The sequence below is a fragment of the Callithrix jacchus genome, chromosome 16, assembly GCF_049354715.1.
Source record: "Callithrix jacchus isolate 240 chromosome 16, calJac240_pri, whole genome shotgun sequence".
Lineage (NCBI taxonomy): Eukaryota > Metazoa > Chordata > Mammalia > Primates > Cebidae > Callithrix > Callithrix jacchus.
The window spans coordinates 10117065-10141606 of record NC_133517.1 but is presented as its reverse complement, the minus strand read 5'-3'; the positions used below and the strand labels follow the sequence as shown (position 1 = coordinate 10141606).

General features: G+C 42.0%; 1 protein-coding gene across 7 annotated transcripts in view; it reads left to right on the top strand.

The window, feature by feature from the left end:
* Positions 1-24542, top strand: part of LOC118148367 (spermatogenesis-associated protein 17-like) — a 75308-nt gene that overhangs the window by 4563 nt on the left and 46203 nt on the right. For 3 of the 7 annotated variants that reach the window (XM_054246441.2, XM_054246440.2, XM_054246439.2), the window contains exons 2-3: positions 7632-7721; positions 10576-10657. In XM_054246441.2, the coding sequence (XP_054102416.1) occupies positions 7632-7721; positions 10576-10657 (172 nt within the window). Of the gene's footprint in view, positions 1-4986; positions 6371-7631; positions 7722-10575; positions 10658-24542 lie in introns of all 7 variants that reach the window. The other 4 variants (XR_008477064.2, XR_008477063.2, XR_008477062.2 and 1 more) reach the window with 2 other exon arrangements.

The window sequence follows — 24542 nt, the reverse complement described above, 5'->3', positions numbered from 1 at the left end:
TATATTGGTTCCACAAGGCAGGGCCCTTTAGGTCTTAAGTAGTTTAAAAATTTTTTTCTAGCCAGGTGCAGTGGCCCATGCCTGTAATTTTAGCACTTTGGGAGGTTGAGCTAGGTGGATCACTTGAGGTCAGGAGTTCCAGACCCAGACCAGCCTGGCCAACATGGCAAAACCCTGCCTCTACTAAAAAGACAAAAATTAGCCGGGGGTGGTGGTGCACACCTGTAGTCCCATCTAGTCAAGAGGCTGAGGCAGGAGAATTGGTTGAACTTGGGAGGCGGAGGTTGCAGTGACCCAAGGTCACACCATTGTACTGCTGCCCGGGCAACAGAGTGAGACTTGAAAGAAGGAAGGAAGGAAGGAAGGAAGGAAGGAAGGAAGGAAGGAAGGACGGAGGGAGGGAGGGAGGGAGGGGGGGAAGGGAGGGAGGGAGGGAGGGAAAGAGAGAAAGAAAGAAGGGAGGGAGGGAATGAAGGAAGGAAGGAAAGAAGGAAAAGATTCTGATTGGCAAGTGGTTGAAAGAGTTATTATCAGTAGAAAGAAATGAGGAATGTCTGGAGGGGTTGTAGAGACCTAGGTTTTATCATGTTTATCATACAGAGGAAGCCTCCAAGTTGCAAGCTTTAAAAAGAAAAGATTAAATATTTCTCATCAGACTTAAAGTCTGTGTTTATGTGGATGCTGGAGGGGTATAATGATATAGCCCAATTCCCTCTGCTATCATGGCCTGAACTAGATTTTTAGGTAACTCTGGAATTTTATTTTTGGTTTACAAGTAGTATCTCTCGTTACATTGTTTTGCATCTGTTATATGTTTATTGGTGTGTCACTGCATTATTGGCTATATGTTAGTTTTTTCTAATTTTTCACCTTTAAATTCTACTTGCCAAAATATTGATCCTCCTTTATTGGAGTTATCACATCATTCTGTATATTTTTCTTTGCAGGAGGAAATTGGGAGGCTTTTAAAAATTAGAAGTAAAGAAGTTCATGAAGGGTTTAGCTTCTTTACATTCATTATTGCTATTGATATGTAGGCATTTTACATACAGCTCTATTTTAACCTACTTTTTTTTTTTGAGACGGAGTTTCGCTCTTGTTACCCGGGCTGGAGTGCAATGGTGCGATCTCGGCTCACCGCAATCTCCACCTCCTGGGTTCAGGCAATTCTCCTGCCTCAGCCTTCTGAGTAGCTGGGATTACAGGAACGCGCCACAACACCCAGCTAATTTTTGTATTTTTAGTAGAGACGGGGTTTCACCATGTTGACCAGGATGGTCTTGATCTCTTGACCTCGTGATCCACCCGCCTCAGTGTCCCAAAGTGCTGGGATTACAGGCGTGAGCCACCACACCCGGCCTGACCTATTTTTAAATTATTTTTCCTCTTCTATTATGACTTAGAATGTATCAATTATATTTTACTTTAGATTTTAAAATAAAGGAGCTTATTCCTAACATTTCTTATTAGAACTTAAGTTATCCTATTAACATTCTTAATACTGTAATAATGAATTAAATATTTATTTTTTTTTTTGAGACAGGGTCTCTCTCTGTTGTACAGGCTTGAGGGCAGGTGCAATCTCAGCTCACTGCAACCTCCGCCTCCTGCATTCAAGCAATTCTACTGCCTTGGCCTCCTGAGTATCTGGAATTACAGGCACATACCATCACACCCAGCTAATTTTTTGTATTTTTAGTAGAGATGAGGTTTCACTGTGTTAACCAGACTGGTCTCATACTCCTGACCTCTGGAATTAAAGGCTCATGCCACCACACCCAGTTAATTTTTTACATTTTTAGTAGAGACAAGGTTTTATCATGTTAGCCAGGCTAGTCTCATACTCACGACCTCAAGTGATCCACCTGCCTCGGCCTCCTAAAGAGCTGGGATTACAGGCTTGAGCCACCACATCTGGCCCTGAAATAAATTTTTATTGTTTAAACACTCCCTAATACCCACTATATGCTAAGTACTGTTCTGAATATTGAAGATACAACAAAGAACAAAGTTATGAGGGAAATAGACCATAAACAGCTAACAATATGGTGATTCAAGTCCTGTAATCCTTCACTTTTGGAGACCTAGGTAGAGGATGACTTGAGTCCAGTAGTTCAAGACCAGCCTGGGTAACATAGTGAGACCTTGTCTCTACAAAAAATAAAATATTAGGAACTTCGTCTCAAAAAAAAAAAAAAAACAGGGTGTTTTCAGCAGAGGAGTGATGTCATGTGACTTCTGTCTTATAAAAACAGTAAATAAGAAAGTAACTTTGACATTATTATTATCATACGAGCTGGCATCTTACTTTGTCACCCAGGCTGGAGTACAGTGGCGCGATCTCGGATCACTGCAACCTCTGCCTCCCAGGTTCAAGGGATTCTCCTGCCTCGGCCTCCCAAGTAGCTGGGATTACAGGCACCTGCCATCATGCCTGGCTAATTTTCGTGTTTTTGTAAAGATAGGCTTTCACCATGCTGGCCAGGCTGGTCCTGAACTCCTGACCTCAGGTTATCCACCCACCTCGGCCTCCAAAAGTGCTGGGATTACAGACATGAGCCACCATGGCTGGCTAGGAAACAAAATATTTTTAAATGCACTAATAATATAGGTTCTTGTTCTAAAATATGATGACCTTGTTTTCTATGACTTCTGCACAGTATTTAACATTTGGCCAACTATAGTAACTCCTACTATATAATCTAATAATAATGCATTTGCAACCCATTATTCCTAGAGCTGTGAAATAATAACAATGAGGAGGACTATTAATGAAATATAAAACATAGGTTCTAGTTCTAAAACATAGTCCTATTTCTTATCATCAAGTGTCTGTTATTAGGCACATGGGTGATAATCAGAACCCAAAGTATAGATTAAGTGTACTGTAGTTTTTGCCTTTAAGGAGCATGAAATCCTTAAGAACTAATAGTGAAATTGTATGCAAAACAATAATCATTTTACACATCAACATATCTGACAGCACATGGCAGCTAATAATGGAATTTTATTCCTACTGTCTAAAATAGTTACAAGTTATATGATAATAAAAAAGAAAGAGTATTGAGTTTTTAATCTAGTATTTATTCATAGATAATATACGTAGGTCAGACCAAGCAGTCTGTTGATGTGTAAAATGCATATTTTTTGCATATTACTGGAAAGATATTTAAGTACACACTTTTTTTCATTTTCTACTTATTGTCAGTTAATTTCTGGCCACTAATGATATACATGAATATAGTGTTATTGAGGGTTATAGTACTTTTTTCTACTTGATGATGAAGTGACTGGAAACTTCCAGCTATTTCTTGATGCTTTATTACATTACTGGTAATACTTTTGGTCTTTCATCATTATTAATTCATTTAGTATTCATTGTGATAATACTGATCATAATACATTTATTTCAAATTCATGTAGATGTCATTTTATTCACTGCTATAGGATTTTCACTGTAATTTGGAACGAATGAATATACCATTAAAATAAAGTGTTACCCACATTTTTCATTTTAAACATAAAATGTCTAGCAGTTGATGACATATTGTATGAGTATTCAGCATCCCAGTGGTAACCCAGCATCTGTAAATTTCGTTTTTAAGCACTTAAAAAATGGGCAACAGAAAAACGTGTATAGAAATGAAATTTTAGCACATAAGTTAAAGTTTAGCAGTACGTTAACTACTAATTAATTTTTAGTGCCTCCTTCCTTTTAATTGCAATGTATAGTTTTTATTAATATAATATGTGCTTGTGTATATATATATATATATATAATATATGTATATACATTATTAGTACCCCAAAAAGAAATTATTTTTCTACTTGACCAGTGTCACCAGGAGAAATTAAGAAACATTAACTCAAAGCAGATAATTTGACTGCTTCTCTTCTGCATTTCTAATGACAATTATAAATAAAGGGTGAGTTCATACTAATACATTAGTAACTAATACAGTAACTTCAAAATAATTATTAGATATATCTATGTGACTCATTTATATTTTTCTTCCATTTTTGTAAAGATAGTAAGTTGATTGTTGGTGGGAAAGGAGAAACAAATGTTTTCAGTAGTTTAAATTGACTATATTAAGAAGATGAAAAACAAATCTAGTTGTATTAAATATTAATGGTAAAAGTTTTAAATAACCATAAGAAACAGCTCTATTCTATTGTCATGAATTTTACTTCACATTAGCCTTTTGAATGAAATTATTCTTATTTTTTCCATATCTCCCTTCTTTGAGTTGCCTGCTCTACTGGACATTGTGTTGTTGTATCTTTTCCATGTTGGCCATTAATGACAGTTTCTTTGTTCCACTATCCCATCTTGTTATTGGCCAGGATAAGATATTAAAATAAAAATGAAAGATTCTTTCTAATCCTGCAACTGGTTGAATAACCACCTTGTTTCCATGACTTCCACATACTGTTTAACATAGTCATGGTCTCCCATCTTGATGCCTTCCCATTAACTTCTATGACACTGCACTATACTTGTATCTTATGATTGGACCTTGTTTTTTTTGAAATTGTTGTTATTGAGCATCTTTTACTGTAAATCTTTACAGAGATTATCAAACTCTGGGGATATGTGTTTCCATGGCCAAAATGTTGGTATTCACGGAGTCTAGAATCCCTTAATATTATGCACAAAACCCTGAAAGCCAAGGCCTTTTGCCTTGGCATCAACGATTAATCTTCTTATTTCCCCCATCCTTCATTTCTGTCTTGAAATTTGCATTTTATCATTCTCATTATTATTTTACTACATGTGTGTACATCCTTAATGAACAGCCCTAAAATTTTGTGAGGTTTTTACTTATGTAAATAAAACTATTCTGTGTCTGTTCAAAGGCCAAACTGTTTCCTAGCAGCAATAAATATGAGTTTTTATCACTAACACTTGGTATAGTCTAAAAATTTTGGGGTGTTGCTATAGATGTTGGTATCATTTCATATTCTTTTTTTTTTTTTTTGAAGCGGAGTTTCACTCTTGTGACCCAGGCTGGAGTACAACGGCACAATCTCGGCTCACCGCAACCTCAGCCTCCTGTGTTCAGGCAATTCTTCTGCCTCAGCCTCCCGAGTAGCTGGGATTACAGGCACGCACCACCATGCCCAGCTAATTTTTTGTATTTTTAGTAGAGACAGGGTCTCACCATGCTGACCAAGATGGTCTCGATCTCTTGACCTCATGATCCACCCACCTCGGCCTCCCCATTTCATATTCTTAGTCTGTTTCTTTTATTGTTTTAGGGAGATTGGTGCTACCTTTTGCCACAAAATTTCAATATTATATTTGGAAATTAATTACATAAATTTTTTTGCATTTTCCTTTTCTTCCATTTTCCTTTCCCTTTCTTCTCCTCTCTTCATTTCTCTTCTCCTTTAGAAGCAGTGATGGTTAAAAACCCAACCTCTGGAGCAGGACTACCAAGGATTAAATGTCAGCTGTGACACTTAGTATAGATGTGACCTTGGGTATATTACAATATTTTCTCCACAGTGGTATCTTTTTTTGTCAAATAGGGATAATTATTCTCTTCTTCATAGAGGTATTGAAAGGATTACGTATGAGTTAATTCACTGGTATGTAAAATGTTGGGTACTGTGCCTGACACATAAAGTTTTAATTAGTAAAATATATTTATTTTCTTCTATTTCTCTCAACAGCTCCTTTCATGTTTGCCTGTCTTTTTCCTATCATCACCCAGGATTTAAGTTATGAAGAGGATAGGGCACTCATGGATTCCTCAGCAATTTGTCATCCTAAAGTAGGGAGAGTTTTCAATGTTGGGAGTAGATCTAGTGAGGGAAGCCTGTGAGTGGCACTTCTCACTGGGATGGAATATGCCAACAGGCATGTGTCTCCCTCAGCTAGCACCTTTGGTAAGACATAGGTTGAGTGTTAGGAGTGACACCAGTGATCTCTCCTGAGGCCATGGGGAATACAGGACAAATGGGGCAAAATAGACAAGATTATTGCCTTTGACATTTTCAAGTTTAATGGAAGAGACCATCATTAAATAATTTTTAAATATGATTGTGGTAAATATTATGAAGAGCTATGAGACTGTAACATGGAAAGGCCTAATTGTAGTCTGGGAAGTCAGGGAATGCTCTCTGGAGGAAAGGACTTTAAGCTATTCTCCTTCCCACATGGAGTACAATAATATGATGCCAGAATACACTTTATTCAAGCCTCTTTTTTTTTTTTCTTTTGGGACGGAGTCTCGCTCTGTTGCCCAGGCTGGAGTGCAGTGGCATGATCTCAGTTCACTGCAACCTCTGCCTCCCGGGTTCAAGGAATTCTGCCTCAGCCTCCTGAGTAGCTGGGATTGCAGATGCCCGCCACTACACTTAGGTAATTTTTATATTTTTAGCAGAAATGGAGTTTCACCATGTTAGCCAGTCTAGTCTTAAATTCCTGACCTCAGGTGATCACCCACCTTGTCCTCCAGAAGTGCTGGGATTACAGGCATGAGTCACAGCACTGGGCCTTACTAAAATGTCTGTCATTTGTTACATGCAGTACAAATATACAACAATAAGGAATCTTTCCTTCCTTCCACTCCTGTCTAGAGCGGTCTTCCACTCTTAACTTATTTCCAGCAGACTTTATTGCATTGTATAGTAATCTTACCATAGTGCCTTCCATTCATTATCAGGTAATGTAGCTATTTATATATTCTCTTGTGTGTATGTGTTTTGTTATTATGCTTTAAGTTCTGGGGTACATGTGCAGAATGTGCATGTTTATTACATAGGCGTACAGGTGCCATGTTGGTTTGCTGCACCTATCAACCCATCATCTACATTAGGTATTTCTCCTAATGCTATCCCTCCTCTTACCCCCTACCCCAATAGGCCTGGGTGTGTGATGTTCCCCTCCCTGTATCCATGTGTTCTCCTTGTTCAACTCCCACTCGAGAGTGAGAACGTGTGGTGTTTGGTTTTCTGTTCTGTGTTGGTTCTTACAGTTTATCCTACACTTAATCTATACCTTACGTAATCTTACGGATTTGTGTGAACTCTCCCTATATTGTACATGTTTCACATCTGGATCACTGATTTGAATTTCTTATCTCTGTATAAGCCCTATGGCCTCCCCCTGCCTCCTTTAACTTAAACAGACCTTCTGAGAATTCCAGCTATGAATGGAACAGGCATTTTGTGATGGATTCATTTCACTTAGAGGCAACTCATTTAACTAATAAATGAGTGAAGTATGTGAGCATTTTAGTCTTGCATGATACATGTGTAGTAGCATTTAAACAGTAAATTCAAATGATTATGTTTTAAAAGCAATGTCAAAATAACACATCACTTTCTTACTCCCTAATAAAAATTACTGGCAAATTAATTAATTGTAAAATTGGTGATTATCAAAATAAAAAAAAGTAAAGCTGTTGAAAGCACATGGCTTCTCAGAAAAATGTTAATTTTCAAAACACAGCTCATGATTTTTGAAATGCCTTATTTATTTATATTTTAATGTTACTTAAAATGATATTTGAATTTATAATGATCACTTTGGAAGAAATTAAAAATCAAGTTTAACAGGTTGACTTGCTTTAGAATTATATTCGTTACTAATGAAGTGCTTTTTAAACATTTTGTTTTAGTATTGTAGATTCATTTAGAAATAAGGAGAATGATGCAGCAGTTAAAATCCAGAGCTGGTTTCGAGGATGTCAAGTTCGGGCATATATCAGGTATATTGGTTTTGTCATGGAAACCTCAGATATGTCATAAATATATATCCCTTAGAAAATGTAATTTATTTATGCAGTGCTTATTTCAAATAATTTTTTATTCTACTCATAATGTAGTTAATAAATTATATGGTGTTCTTTTAAAAGAAATACATAGTATTTCTGATCTCTTCTTACCAAAACTAAATTACATTGACTATATTTCTTTTTAAAATTCTCAATATTGGCTGGGTGCGGTGGCTCACTCCTGTAATCCCAGCACTTTGGGAGACTGAGGCAGGTGAATCACTTGAGGTCAGGAGTTTGAGACCAGCCTGGCCAACATGACAAAACCCTGTCTCTAGCAAAAAATACAAAAATTAGCTGGGCATGGTGGTGCATATCCCAGGTACTTGGAAGGCTGAGGCAGGAGAATCCCTTGAACTTGGAAGGCAGAGGTTGCAGTGAGCTGAGAAGGCACCACTGCATTCCAGCCTGGTCAGCAGAGTGAGACTCTGTCTCAAAAAAATAAAACAAAATTCTCAATATTACAAACACACTTGCTCAGACTCCTTTTCCCATATTCCATAGGATCTACAAATGATTGGGTTTGTATTTATAGCAAAAATTTGTTGACTGGTAAGAAAGGGGGAAAAGAAAAAACAGTTTCAATCTTTTCCTTCATGTTGGTAAATAAAAAAGTGATGCATGAATGATGTTATCTGACCATAGAAGAGACTGAAATTTGTACCTTTCTTAACTCTTTCTCCCTTTTTTTTAGTGCCCAAACTTTCCCTCCGTGTCTTTCTTAAAATACATTTTCCTGTATTAGGTACAGGAAAATTGGCCTGCTTCATAATAACTCATCAGACTGGGAATTATCCTATATAAAACATCCTTATACTGTCTAGTAGGAGCTAGATAGGCAACTTTAAAGTGTGAAGACAAGGCTTCTTTGTCTTTTTCTTTTTGAGATGGAGTTTTGCACTTATTGCCCAGACTGGAGTGCAATGGCACAGTCTTGGCTCACTGAAGCCTCCACCTCCCGGGTTCAAGCGATTCTCCTGCCTTAGCCTCCAAAGCAGCTGGGATTACAGGCGCATGCCACCATGCCTGACTAATTTTTGTATTTTTAGTAGAGACGGGGTTTCTCCATGTTTGTCAGGCTGATCTTGAATTCCTGAACTCAGATATCTGCCTATCTCATCCTCTGAAAGTGCTGGGATAACTGGGGTGAGCCATGGTGCCAAGAAGACAAGTCTTCTCTTTTGGCCACTATGTAAACTAAGAAACATGGTGGCAAATATAGTTTTTTTTGTTTTTTGTTTTTTGTTTTTTTGAGACAGCGTTTTCCTCTTGTTACCCAGGCTGGATTGCAATGGCGCGATCTCGGCTCACCGCAACCTCTGCCTCCTGGGTTCAGGCAATTCTCCTGCGTCAGCCTCTCGAGTAGCTGGGATTACAGGCACGCGCCACCATGCCCTTCTAATTTTTTGTATTTTTAGTAGAGACGGGGTTTCACCTTGTTGACCAGGTTGGTCTCGATCTCTCGACCTTGTGATCCCCCCGTCTCGGCCTCCCAAAGTGCTGGGATTATAGGCTTGAGCCACCGCGCCCGGCCTTCTTCTTTTTTTTTTTTGAGACGGAGTTTCGCTCGTTACCCAGACTGGAGTGCAATGGTGCGATCTCGGCTCACCGCAACCTCTGCCTCCTGGGTTCAGGCAATTCTCCCGCCTCAGCCTCCTGAGTAGCTGGGATTACAGGCACGTGCCACTGTGCCCGGCTAATTTTTTGTATCTTTAGTAGAGATGGGGTTTCACCATGTTGACCAGGATGGTCTCGATCTCTTGACCTTGTGATCCACTTGCCTCGGCCTCCCAAAGTGCTGGGATTACAGGCGTGAGCCACCGCACCCGGCCAAGTATTTTTTAGTTCAGCAGACCAACATGTTGGCTTGGATAGCCTGAGGATTACAGAAAAGAATGAAGAGGAGAACTATTTCTTAACCTCATGAATCTTTCCTCTCTCTCCTCCCCCTCCCCTCCCCTCCCCTGTCCCCTCCTCCTCCCTTCCCCCCTCCTGTTCCCTCTCCCCTGCCCTCCCACCTCCCCCTTCCCCTCCTCTTTTCTTCATTCCCTTCCCCTCCTCTCTTTCTCTCCCCCTCCCTTTCTTTCTTTTCTTTCTTTGGACAGTCTTGAAAGAGTCTTGGTCTGTTGCCCAGGGCTGGAATACAATGGCACAATCTTGGCTCATTGCAACCTCTGCCTCCCTGGTTCAAGCAATTCTCCTGCCACAGCCTCCAGAGTAGCTGGGACTACAGGCTCACCCTACCACACGTGGCAAATTTCTGTATTTTTAGTAGAGTGGGAGGGGCGGTGAGGGGGGACGGCAGTGTGGTTTCACCATGTTGGCCAGGCTGGTCTCAAACTCCTAGGCTCAGGTCATCTGCCTGCCTTGGGCCCCCAAAGTGCTGGGATTACAGGCATCGAGCCACTGCGCCTGGCCCTCAAGAGTTATTTCTAAGTGTCAATATGATTTACATAAGTAGTGCCTGGCTGACTTCTCAACATGTCACTGTGACCTGTTTTATAGTCTTAACACTCAAAAATATTTTAAAGAGTAAGTATTCAAGAGGAATTGAAATTAAATATTGTGTAGTAATAAGCCCAAAAGAAAGACTGAATAGTTACCTATGCCATTTTTTCTACGTTTAGAAATGATTGATTCTATCCCAGAATAACTTTCTACGCTGTAAACGTTCACATAAACTCGGCTTTGAATTTGAATTCTTGAATTGTAGTAGAGTGTTCTAAGTGAAGATTTAACTAAGCCTACTTTTTCAATGAAAGGATACTAATAAACATTTTTATCATAGGCATTTACACAGGACTGTAACAATTATTCAAAAATGTTGGAGAAATTTCTTAGGCAGAAAGCAGTGTCAACTAACTGTGCAGGTAAACATCAAATGTACACATGTCAGCATTTGAATTATACAGTATGCTATAACTCATTCACTTTAGTTTTATTTACAAAAGTTTGGAAGTTACTGATGATGAGTATTTATATAAGGACAAAATGGGGCTTAATTTTCGCTATGAGATCTCTTCTGAAATAATTTTCTGATATTTCCATGGAGAATTGACTCATTTTTCTGGTACGTGAACTACACTGATGTTATTTTTGCTTAAAGTAACTTCCACAGTATATACATTTATACTCATTTATTGATGTTTTTCTGTACTTTGTAGACGGTGAGGTTTTTTTTTTTGAGACAGAGTTTTCCTCTTGTTACCCAGGCTGGAATGCAATGGCGCAATCTCGGCTCACTGCAACCTCTGCTTCCTGGGTTCAGGCAATTATCCTCCCTCAGCCTCCTGAGTAGCTGGGACTACAGGCATGTACCACCATGCCCAGCTAATATTTTGAATTTTTAGTAGAGATGGGGTTTCACCATGTTGACCAGGATGGTTTCGATCTCTTGACCTCGTGATCCACCCGCCTCAGACTTTCAACGTGCTGGGATTAGAGGCATGAGCCACCGCACCTGGCCCTGATGGTGAGCTTTCTGAGAGTGGATGCTGTCCAACCTACCCTCTACGGGAAGACAGAGCTCGTTCAGAAAAAACCGGGCCGCAGGTTAGAAGAAAGTCTTAAGTTCAGGCTTTATTGAGAGGAAAGAGCCTCCGGGTGGACCAGCCAGGAAGAACAGGAAAATGGCCAAGCCGCTCAGAGGAGCAGAGTTCTTTTATAGGGGGCTGAAGGGCTGAGGGAGTGGGGAAGCCGAGAGAGCTGAGGTGGCGGGCAACAGTTGGTCAGTTTAAACCGCTGGGCGGGAAGCTGGGCAGCGGGAAACTGGGAGGTGGGAAGCCAGGAGGCAGGAAGTTGGGGAGAGCTGATGAGGTGGGTGATGATTGGTCAGCCGGTTGCCGGGCGGGAGGTGGCTGTGGCCGGGCAGGAAGGCCAGGACGGTATGTAGAGTGAATGATAAGGGAGTCCCTTTGTGTGGGAGGGTGAGGGCTTTCACGACAGGGACAGAGTTTTCCAAACATTCCCGACTCCTTAAAGAGAAGAAAAGAGAGGGGGGACAGGGGCGTCGGTTGTCTCTCTGGCTACTTCCTGCTGATAAGGGTCGATGGGAGGTCTTGAAGAGGTTTCTTTTCTTTAAGGAGCCTGTGTTCTGGGAGAAGTCTGCTTCCAGCACTTGTTCGGGGTAAGGTTGGAGCAGCATCTGGTGGATGGTGACTCAAGTTAGTTCTTGAAAGCGCTGCTGTAGGAACTGTAGAAAGCAAGGAGCAATAAGTAAGATTAGGCAAACGGCTATCAGGGGCCCAAGCAACGGGGACAAGAGGGCATACATAGAGGAAGACCACTACACTGTGGCTTCAGCTGAGAATTTTTGGTTCTGCAGGTTAGTTCTGAGTTTCTGGAGGTTCTCAATTCGGGTTTCTACTAGGACGGATTTATTGATGTAGTAACAGCACTCTTCCTGTAGGAAGATGCAGGTTCCTCCTCGTTCGGCAGTGAGCAGGTCCAGGGCTCTTCGGTTCTGTAAGGCAACTTGGGCAACTGAGGTAATCTGTCATTGGAGTGATGCTAATGACTCAGCAGAGTCATCAACAGCAGTTTGGAATTGTGAGGTTAGCCAGGCTATAGCTTGGTGAGAGTGGGTTAGTGCTCCTCCTCCCAGTCCAGCTGCAAGTGCCAAGGTTACTAGGGAGATGCCTACAGCTAGGGGCAGAAAAGCAGCTCGCTTGATGCGGTGGAGTGGTGCTTGTAGCATTAGGAATTTGGCTGAGGAATATATAGTGAGTCGGGGGACTAAGGTCACTGGGAGGCATAAGAGAGTTGGGGATTGGCCGGTGTGGAGAGTTTTTGTGAGGGTTTTAAAAAGTGTTCTGTTGCACCATAAAAAGGTTCCGTGAGGAGCGGTGAGATTGGTGGTTCTGGGTATAGTTCAGTTGCAGGTGGGAGAGCTGTTCCCATAGCAGACTGGTATTTGCTGGTTTGGAGGTAGGTAGACTTCTACATCTGCTATGGGGGTAGCCCGGGAGGACGGTTTGGAGGAGCTGGCATGAGTGTTAGATGGGACTGCGACTAAAGGGGTTTGTCCTAGGGTGGCGCACATGAGGCATGAAGATAGGTTTGGTAGACTTGTTTGGTTGGCAAGCTGGTTAGTAATTTTTAGGCCTTCATTGAGGAGGGTTAGCCATGAGAAAGGTTGAGAGGATGGCTGAAGTTGTTGGGTCAGCGTTTGTTCCTGGGTGTGAATGGAGGAGTGAACTTCTTTAAGGGTAGGGGGTAGAGCTACCAAAGCTCTCCAGATACAGAGGTGGGAGGAGGGGTACCCGGTGGCCATTGCATCATATACTGCTGCTTTTTGGAGTGTGGTGTAGCGGGAGTTTGAAGAGTCAGGGATTTGGACAGAGTGATAGGGAGGACAGCTGAAAATGTGGTATTCCAGCTTGGAGTCGGAGTAATCGGTGCTATGGAGTGCTGGGGGGATGGCGCAACTCGTCCAGGTGCATCCTATGCAATTTAGGTGAGATGACATTTTGCAGGGGCCTTTTTGATCATAGAGAAAACAGAGGACAGGATTATGACGCTAAAAGTCATTTCGGGGTATGTTTTTGAAATCAGTGAAGTTTAGAAAGATGGGTGAGTTGCACCCTGTAGGAGGGCAGTCATAAGTGGCGAGGAGGTGGTTGTGGCTGTAGGGAGGGGTGTTGCAAATGTGTGTGGTTTTGGTGTAATTTTCAGTTAGGTAGAATCTCCATATAAAAGAAGGAGGGTTACTGGAGGTGCTGTGGGGTTCTGGTAAGCTTAAGAGATAGAGGACCAGTAGAGGTAACATTCTAGGAGGATTTGGGAGGCCCATGAGGTTCTCTCTTTACTCTGGTTAGGTGCACCCATGAGGAGATTTTGGCAACTCTTACTGCTGAGGGGGTGGTGAGGATGACTGTGTATGGGCTTTCCCACCTGGGAGTTAGTGGCTTTGGAGAGAGTGACTCTATAAGGACCAGGTCTCTTGGGGAAACTTTCTATATTTGGTTAGGAGAGGAATCAGGCGGGGGAAGGGAGGTATCAGCGTGTTCTCGGAGAAGAGCTCGGAAGAGGGTGAAATAGGGCAGGTAGGTAGATAGAGGAGGGGGGTCAGGTGGTAGTGGGGAGGAGAGTAAGAAGGGCCGTCTGTATAGCAGCTCAAAAGGGCTGAGTTGTGAGGGGCCCCAGGGGCTTGCTTGGAGCCTTGTCAAAGCAATAGGAAGTAGGGTAACCTAGGACTGGCAGAGTTCGAGGGCAAGTTTTGTTAGGTGTTCTTTGATGAGGCCGTTGGCCTGTTCTACTTTACCCGAGGATTGGGGATGGTAGGCTGCATTCAGTTTCCACTGAATCCCTAAGGATGTGGAAATGGCAGAGGTGATCTTAGAAATAAAGGCGGGTCCATTGTCTGACTGGATGGTAGAAGGAAGGCCGAATCGGGGAATGATGTCCCAGACGAGGTGCTTGGCTATAAGTCCTGTGGTTTTATAAGCTGTGGGGAAAGCTTTGATCCAGCTGGAGTAAGGAAGAAGGGGAGATGTTACATTGCTGCAGGTCTGTTGCCAGGGCCTGGCTGAAAAGGTGGGGGCTGTCCCGGAAGCCTCGAGGGAGGACCGTCCACGTTAACTGTTGAGACAGATTGGTGACAGGATCTTTCCAGGTAAAAGCAAAGAGGAAGTAGGAGTCGGGGTGTAGCAGGATAGAGAAAAAGCATCCCTAAGATCTAGGACTGAAAAGTGGGTTGTGGACGGTGGGATATGTGAGAGGATGGTATAGGGGTTGGGGACTACTGGGTGGACTGGAATGACTGCTGCATTGATAAGGTGGAGGTCTTGGACCAGGCGGTACTGACCTGAGGGCTTTTTCACAGGCAGAATGGGAGTGTTGCAGGGGGAGTTTGCAGGAATGAGTAGTCCTTGAGCTTTCAGTTTATTTATGATAGGTAGGAGGCTGAGGCGGTGAACTTTGGAGATAGGAAACTGAGGGCGAGAAGGGAAGGCCGTGGGGTCTTTTAGGTGTATGAGTATGGTGGGTTGGTGGTGTGAGGCTACAGTGGGGGTATCAGTATCCCATACTTTGGGATTTACGTCAGGGAGGAGTTCGGCCGGAGGAAGGGGGGAAGGTGAGTTGGTGATGAGGGGTAAGAGGAAGGTCTCTGTGTGTGGAAAAGTAATGGTAGCTTGCAATTTTACTAGGATATCTCACCCTAGGAGAGGTACAGGGCAAGAGGGAATGACTAGAAAGAAGTGGGTAAAAATGGAAGGGCCAAACAGACAGGTTAAGGGTGGAGTTTGGTGAGGAGTGGAGGGGGACCCATCAATTTCTATAACAGAGACCTGGGAAGGGGTGGTTTTGCCTGAAAAGGAGGGAAGAGCGGAGTAGGTAGCCCCCGTGTATGCTCTTACCCGTTACCTGCAGCATGACCCTGGGCTCAGCAAGGGTAACTGAGGTTGAGGAGCCAGGGCCCTGTTAATCATCCCTGAACCCTAACAGCTTTGGGATTGGAGATTCCTGAATGCCTGGCTCCTGACCAGCTGAGGCAGAAGCCTGGCTCCAGGGGATGTTGCCCTGCTGCCCCCTCGTGCCAGAGTTTTGAGGAACTGAGGCCTGAGGTGAGTTAGGGCAATCTGACTTCCAGTGTCCCATGAGCTGACAAATAGGGCAGGGCTTGGTAGGAGGCCGTGGCTGGGGACAGGCTTTTGACCAGTGCCCTTCTTTTCCACATTTGAAACACGCCCCAGGAGGGGTGCGGGTATTTGCTTTACCCTTGTTATTTCTGCCGGTCAAAGGGCTGCTACTAGGGCTTGGGTCTGTAGAGCGACTTTCTGCTTCATGCGAGTTTGGTGGGCAGCCTCAGCCACATCTTCCCTGGCATTGAATACTTTAAAGGCCATTTTTACCAAGTCCTGTATAGGGATTTCAGGGCCATCTCCTACCTTCTTCAGTTTTTTCCAGATATCAGGGGTGGACTGAGATATGAAATGAGATGCTAGGACAGTCGCCCCATTTTGTGAGGCTGGGTCTAGGTGAGTAAAGCAGGTAAGGGCGTCTTGAAGATGGGTGAGAAACAGGGCAGGATTTTCATCAGGTAGTTGGGTGACTTCTCTTAGTTTATCATAGTTTACAACTTTGTTAGATACAGTATCCATTCCCCTGAGGAGGTATCTAATCATGCGGTCTCTCTTGGGTATATCAGACCCTTGACTAGCCTGATAGTCCCATTGGGGGTCTTCACTTGGGATTACTTCGGGGCCTAGGGGGATCTGGTTATCTATAGCATGATCTTTATCTGCTTGGTGTCTGGCTGCCACTAGGATGCGCTCGTGCTCTTCTGCAGTGAGAGTGGCGGTACAGATAAAGTGAATATCATGCCAAGTGAGGCTGTAGGCTTGAGTGAGGTATTGGAATTCCTTAATATAGGTGGACGAGTCGGCTGAGAAGGATCCTAAACGTTTCTCAATTTGGGACAGGTCTTGGAGTGAAAAAGGAACATGGACCCTGACTAAGCCTTCAGTGCCTGCTACTTCTCGGAGTGGGGCCAGGATAGTTGGTTGGTGAGAGCGGGTGTGGGCTGCCACCGGGGAGGCAAGAGGAAGTGTGGCCTCCGAGGGAGGGAGCCCAGAGGGAGTGGAGGAAGGGTGAGGCATGGCCTCTGAGGTAGGAGGTGCAGAGGGAGTGGGGGAAGGGTGTGCTGTTGATGGTGACTGGTTGCCGAGGTTGGCAGGAGGGGACAGATGTTCAGGCAGATCTCCCAGTGAGGAGTAGGGAGGGGGAGAGGTAGTGGAGGAAGATTTATGAGGGGTACGAGCTAAGAGGATTTGGTAGGTGGAGCAGGAAGAACACAGATCAGGGCGGGTATGGAGGTCCCAAAAAGCCTGAACGTAAGGAATTTCATTGTTCTTGCCCATGCGGTGACAAAAATTGTCGAGATCTTGGAGGGTATTGAAATCAAAAGTGCCAGTAGGGGGCCAATGTGACTGGTTACTGAGTTTGTATTGGGGCCAAGCCACCTGGGACAGGAAGACAAGCTTTTTCTTTCTGAGGGTTTGGGAGTATCCCAATTTGGTAAAATTTTGCAGTAAGCACCCAAGGGGGGTGCTGGAAGGTATTTTGGACTCCGAATTTCCCATGGCGGGCACAGCTACAGACCCTCCAGTGCAGTTGGGCAGATGCAAAGAAAAGGCGTCCCCTTTCATTGCAAATTCACCGGAGTACAGTTAAGTACGGTTAGGAAAGCGGTCAGAGGGGCGTCCCCCATCTGGCAGCTACCCCTTGGAAGGCTCCAGGAGCTGGAACGGAGGACTACCTCGGCTCAGCCGAGACTAGGCGAGGAGTCCATGCGGAACACCAGAGGGGACCAGCTGCAACCGTGCTGTAGGAGGAGGGGGGGGGAAGGTAAAGCAAGAAAAAGCTTGGCTTACCTTAATCGGAGCGTAGAGGTGGCAGGGCCAATGTTGGGTAGATCAGGGGAGGGGGCCATGGCCGGGCCAATAGCCCCAACTCCCAGGTTTCGGCACCACTTGTCCGACCTACCCTCTACGGGAAGACAGAGCTCGTTCAGAAAAAACCAGGCCACAGGTTAGAAGAAAGTCTTAAGTTCAGGCTTTATTGAGAGGAAAGAGCCTCCGGGCAGACCAGCCAGGAAGAACAGAAAAATGGCTGCGCCACTCAGAGGAGCGGAGTTCTTTTATAGGGGGCTGAAGGGCTGAGGGAGTGGGGAAGCCGAGAGAGCTGAGGTGGCGGGCAATGGTTGGTCAGTTTAAACCGCTGGGCAGGAAGCTGGGCAGCGGGAAACTGGGAGGCGGGAAGCCGGGAGGCAGGAAGTTGGGAGAGCTGATGAGGTGGGTGATGATTGGTCAGCCAGTTGCCGGGCGGGAGGTGGCTGTGGCCAGGCGGGAAGTCCAGGACAATATGTAGAGTGAATGATAAGGGAGTCCCTTTGTGTGGGAGGGGGAGGGCTTTCCCGACAGGGACAGAGTTTTCCAAACAGATGGTGCAGCCCACTTTCTTTTTGGATCACCAAAATTTTAGGCTAATACCTGGCCAAGAATGCAGGCAATAAATATCCTCATAAGGATGCCAAATTGGTCACAGCTAACAATAAGCTGCCTTCTGTCATTTCTCCAGGACTTTCTGATACATTTTGTTTTATGGATGTAAATGAGATTTAAATAATTTAATAAATAATATATTATTCCAGAATGGATTTTTTTATAGAACGTTAAGCATATTTGTGGGTATATTTTGAATGTATTTGCAAATAATTATTATTGGAAAGCAACAAAGATTACATGGTGCTTTTAGACTATTGTTTATTAAACACCTGCTATATACCAGGCATTTTGTGTAATTATTTAACTTGTCTATTATGATGCTTATTAAAAGTAACTATTGTACTCATTTGGCAGGCTAGGTAACTGAGTCTCATACACTTGCCCATGAACAGATACTAGTATATTTAGTATACATAGCAACTTTCCAGATGTTACAGAATTTTTTACATTAGGCACAGTTGTCTGATAATTGGGAAGATCCTCTGCCTAATCTCTGTAAGGACAGAGACCATGTCTCATTAGTGTTGCACTCTCAGAGCCTGGTGCCTGGCATATACCAGATAATTAGCACTTACATAGATGAATAGAAGAATGACCACTAATCCTGTTTCTAATATGCTGTGCTCCCTTCACCAGGTAGAAGCCAAAAATTGATACCGATTGGTAATCAGTCTGATATAGTATGTTTATTTATTTATTTTTTGTGATGGAGTCTCACTCTTTCCCGGGGCTGGACTGATGCAATGGCAGCAATCTCAGCTCACTACAACCTCCATCTCCCGGAATCAAGTGATTCTCTTGCATCAGCCTCCTGAGTAGCTAGGATAGGATTACAGGTTCCAGCTAGGATAGTATTACAGGTTCTGGTCACCATACTTGGCTAATTTGTTTGTATTTTTAGTAGAGACAGGGTTTTACCACATTGGTCAGGCTGGTCTCGAACTCCTGACCTAAGGTGATCTGCCTGCCTTGGCCTCCCAATGTACTGGGATTACAAGTGTGAGCCACCACACCCATCCAAACTTTTTTTTTTCCCCTCTCCTGTCTTGATTTTGGTTAAAAGCATCATTTTAAAAAGTAGCTCTTTAAAGTACTCTAAAATCAAATGACACTATTTCTGTTTCTGCTTAACATTTTGAAAAGGAAAAATTGGGAAAAAAATATACCTAATAGTTACAGAATATATGCTAGGTGCCAGACACTGTGGCAAGCATTTAACATGCAGTGTCTCTGAGTCTTGTACCTACATTTTGACTCTCACTGAACTGTAGAAACAGCACAGGCTTCAGACCTGATGATGGAGGTTTGATGACTGTGAGCAAGTTATTTAACCTGTGTGGACCTTCCTTTGTCTCTTGTCTTTAAAATGAGGATAAGAATGTTTGGCAGATTTTTTGTGAAAATTCAGTGAAACACTGTATGTAAAATACCGGAAACTGTGATTGGCACATAGTTGGTGCTCAAAAATGGTAGTTTTTCTTTCTTTTTTTCATTCTTTTCTCCTCCCTCCTTTCCTCCTCCCCTCCTTCCTCCTCCCCTCCTCCCTCCTCCCCTTTTTCCTCCTCCCCTCCTCCCTTCCTCCCTTTCTGCCTTCTTTCTTTCCTTCCTCTCTCCCTCCCTCCCTCCCCTTCTCTTTCTTTCTCTCTCTCTTTCTTTCTTTCTTTCTTTTTCAGAATATTTTTCAGAGTCTGAGCCGAGATCATGCCAGGCTGGAGTACAGTGGCATTATCTTGGCTCACTACAACCTCCGACTTCCTGGGGTTCAAGCAATTCTCCTGCCTCAGCCTCCTGAGTAGCTGGGATTACAGGCATGAGTCACCACACCCAGCTAATTTTTGTGTTTTTAGTAGATACGGCGTTTTTCCATGTTGGCCAGGTTGGTCTCAATCTCCTGATCTCATGATCAGCCCACCTCAGACTCCCAAAGTGCTGGGATTATGGGTGTGAGCCATCATGCCTGACCAAAAATGGTAGTTTTTCATTTGTGATGCTGTTGTTAGTATTCAGAAACTATTGAGGCAGTTTGCTTGGAGTAATAAAAGTGCGAGATTTTCAAATCAAATTAGCTCCACTTCATATTTCTCTCACTGGTGCATAATCACATGATGATTTCATTATATGTGAGTTGAGTGTGATGTATGGATGGATGGATATAGACAGACATACAGTTTTTAAACGGTGACTCAGGAAACCTCCTACATTTTGAAGTTTGTCTTTCTTAGAATTAGTGACTGTACAAATTCAGAGGAAAGCAAAGAAGCACAAAGACAGATGTCTTTAAAGCTGTATTTATAATAAATAGGAAAGAAAATTGAAGAGGGAAAAAAGACTTTCAGCCTTTAAGGTAGATATTGGATTTACCATCAATCCATCTAAACTGCTATTTAATTTATAACCCTGGAATCTAGAACTCTATATTTTAGAATATTAAAGGTAATCAGGATAATTTGTATTTCTTTATTACTGTCTATGTCTCTGTACATTAATTATATATATGTAATTTATATAATAAGTAATAAAAATTAATATAATTAAATGTATACTCACATATTGCTGAAGAGTTAAATCTGCATAATCTTCATAAGATTCTTTTCTGAAGAAAATGAGTGTGGTTGTAGAAACAAAAGTTTTAAGACTCTTTGACAATTGCTGACATTGGATAGAGAGCCAATGGAAGCAGATGAAGTCAGATAGAAGGAAGTGTTATTGATGTTTCCTGGGCATAATGTCTTATGTTTAAACAGTGAAGAAGAGATTTGATTTTTTTCTTTTTTTTTTTCAATTTGAATGCCCAGCTATTTTAGTAATAACCTTTTATTTGCTATACATACAAACAACGCATATTTTTTATTGAAAGACATATAAAACCAAATAATTCCATTGGCTATAATATATATTCCATTTGCTATCCAAACTTAATTTATAAGATTTAATGCAGAATCTTTTTTTTAAATTATTATTTTTATTTTTTTTATGCAGAGGTGCTCTGTTGCAGAGGCTGGAGTGCAATGGCATGCTCTTGGCTCACTGCAATCTCAGCCTCCAGGGTTCAAGCAATTCTCCTGCCTCAGCCTCCCAAGTAGCTGGGATTACAGGTGTGCACCACCACGCCTGGCTAGTTTTTGTATTTTTAAGCAGAGGCGGCGTTTCACCATGTTGGTCAGGCTGGTCTCGAACCCCTGACCTTGTGTTCCACCCACCTCAGCCTCCCGAAGTGCTGCAATTATAGATGTCAGCCACCCCCTCCCAGCTTAATGCAGCATCTTTATTTCACATTTGGGTCCATTTGTCCCGCAAGTATGGAAACAATGTAATCAAATATCAGTACTTCTTTTGTATGTGAAATTTCTATTGGCTTTTAAACACTATTTTTAAATATAAATTTTCTTTTTCTACCTTCTTTCTCTCTTCCTTTTCTACTCTCTTTCTAAATTTGACATACGATTTTTATTTATTTATTTACTTTTTTTTTTTTTTTAGACGAAATCTTGCTCTCTCACCCAGGCTAGAGTGTGGTGGTGTGATGTTGGCTCACTGCAACCTCCACCTACCTGGTTCAAGCGATTTTTCTGCCTCGGCCTCCTGAGTAGCTGGGATTACAGATGCACACCACCATGCCTAGCTACTTTTTGTATGTTTAGTAGAGACGGGGTTTCACCATGTTGGCCAGGCTCGTCCCAATCTCCTGACCTAAGATGATCTGCCTGGCTTGGCCTCCCAATGCTGGGATTACAGGCATGAGCCTCTGTGCCCAGGTGGCATAGGATTTTTAAAATTTATTGTATTGCAATCGGCATCAGGCCACTTGTAAAGAAATTTTAAATTTTGAAAAAAATTTAGATTTACAGAAAGGTTGCAAAAATAGTACAAAGAACTCCCATATATTCTCCACTTACATTTTTTTAATCAAGGGATAAAATTATTTCCTCTTCTCTATATTCATATTTTCTCTATATGCATTATTTTATTCGACAAAAAATTGCAGAAGTTATGCCCCCTTATCTCTAAATATATCCCATACATATTGTTTACATAATCTATTACAATACTAAAATCAGGAAATTGACATCTATACAAAACTATTATCTAATCTCTAGACTCTATTTATATTTTACTGATTGCACCAATAATGTCATTTTTAGCAAAAATCTTTTCCAGGGTACAAACTAGATTTTCACTTTGTAGTTCATATCTAGTAGTTGTGTCTCTTTAGTCACTTTTAATTTAGAGTAAATTTTTAGTCTATCTTCAACTTTTTTTTTTTGAGACGGAGTTTTGCTCTTGTTACCCAGGCTGGAGTGCAATGGCGCGATCTCAGCTCACCGCAACCTCCGCCTCCTGGGTTCAGGCAATTCTCCTGCCTCAGCCTCCTGAGTAGCTGGGATTATAGGCACGTGTCACCATGCCCAGCTAACTTTTTGTATTCTTAGTAGAGATGGAGTTTCACCATGTTGTCCAGGATGGTCTCGATCTCTTGACCTCGTTATCCACCCGCTTCGGCCTCCCAAAGTGCTGGGATTACAGGCATGAGCCACTGTGCCTGGCCTATCTTCAACTTTTATAACCCTAATATTTTTTAGACTACAGACTAGTTATTTTTCAGATTATTTCTCAATTTTTGTTTGCTAGTGTTTATTCAGTGTTAGGTTCTGGTTATGTATTTTAGCCAAAATACGTCTCAATACATCGTATTATGATGCATATGTCATCATTTTCTTCAGTAAGTGTTGTTAACGTTGACTGTTTAAAGTCGTGTCTCTCAGGTTTCTACACTGTCAGTTTACTATTGTCTCTTATGAGGGGATATTTAAAGAATATGTATGCCTCTTCTTTCTCATTAAACTTTTGTGTGCTAGGTTTAGCATTTAATGATGATTGTTACCAGAATCAATTATTACTATATTTGTTCAACAGTGATTTTTTAATTCCATCACTTCTACATTTCCTTACCAGCATTCTGCTATAAGAGATTTTCCTTCTCTTCTATTTATTTATGTATTTATGTATTTATATGCGTATGAAGTCAGGGATTTCTATTTTATTCAATGAATGGGTTATAGTCACCTACTATCACTAAATGGTTTGGTGCTCATATAGTCCTCAATTTTCTCACCAGGTGCTTCTTCAAACCAATTTTTGATAGCATCAGATTACTTAAACAAAATCACAAAGGAATTAAGGTCCCATTATTTATAGTTGATTGAGTTTGTATGTCAATGGTATGGGCAACGAAAGTAGAGTATATTTATGCATATAAGACATTCCTAGGTTCAAGTGATTCTCCTGCTTCAGCCTCCCAGTAGCTGGGATTACAAGTGCCCACCACCATGCCTGGCTACTTTTTGTATGTTTAGTAGAGATGAGGTTTCACCATGTTGGTCAGGCTGGTCTCAAACTCCTGACCTTAGGTGATCTGCCTGGCTTGGCCTCCCAAAACACTGGGATTACAGGCGTGAGTCACTGCACTCAGCTGAGACCTCTTTTTAATCAAGCATGTAAGAGTTTATACATTTCAGTAACTGTTTTCAAAGTATTCACCTTGGGAATGTGTATTTATTTTAATGATGCTGGGGTTGATAAAAAATACTTTTAAAAGTTCAAGTTGTATGTTAATCGTATGGACAAACACAGTTGACTATATTTATGCATATAAGACATTCCTGGTTTAAAAAAAAAAAGATATTCCTGGGTTCAAACGATTCTCCTGTTTCAGCCTCCCTAGTAGCTGGGATTACAGGTGCCCACCACCACACCCAGCTTCTGTATAAGTATTTTTTTTCAGCAACCCCAGCATCATTAAAATAAATATACATTCCCAAGGTCAATATTTTGAAAACAGTTACCAAAATATATAAACTCTTATATGTTGGATTAAAAAGAGGTCTCAACCAGGTGCAGTGACTCATGTCTGTAATCCCAGCATTTTGGTAGGCCAAGCCAGGCAGATCACCTGAGGTCAGGAGTTTGAGACCAGCCTGGCCAACATGGTGAAACTATTTTCAAAGCTAGACAAATGCAACTGCTTCCTTTCTTTTCCTGTGTTTCCTATTGTCACCTGAGCCATCAGGGCATGATTTGAAAGCCACTGATTTAGTTTGCTTGACTCTGGAAAGATCTCTGGAATGATTATACACAAAAAACCTGATGATATTAACCACCTGGGGGGGGGGGAAGAGAACTGAGTAGTTGAGGAACAGGCATAGGAAAGACACTTCAATGTCAACTCTTTTGTAGCATTTTGATTTTAAACAATGTGAATGTATTATCTATTAAATAAAACAATTCAAAAAGAAAGTCAATTTAAAGAGACTTTGCCCATAAACACGTAAACTCACACACGTAGAGGTAATAAGTATTCAGGTGAGAAGTTAATGTAGGCTCTGAAGGTCAAGGAAGTGACACTTGAGCTGACGCTTAATGAATGAAATTTTGAAATTAGGAATGAGCATAGCATATACAGACATAATTACATAGTTCTAAATTATGCAGATAGTGGGAAATACCAGAAGGTTAGTAAGGAGTTCAGTGTGACTTTTATAAAATAATTTTATATTAATATATTTTTGAAGGGATTTTTATTTTTAAATAATTTTTACAATCATTGTCTCATGTCATGAGCAATGGTTCTGTTAAGAAGAATGTGCAGGTGGTATCTGTTTTACAGATGAAGAATGGTACTCGAGGTTCCTAGGGTTCTCAACTCCTGATTCTAGATCCACATACTAAATACTAAACATCTTCTCTGGAT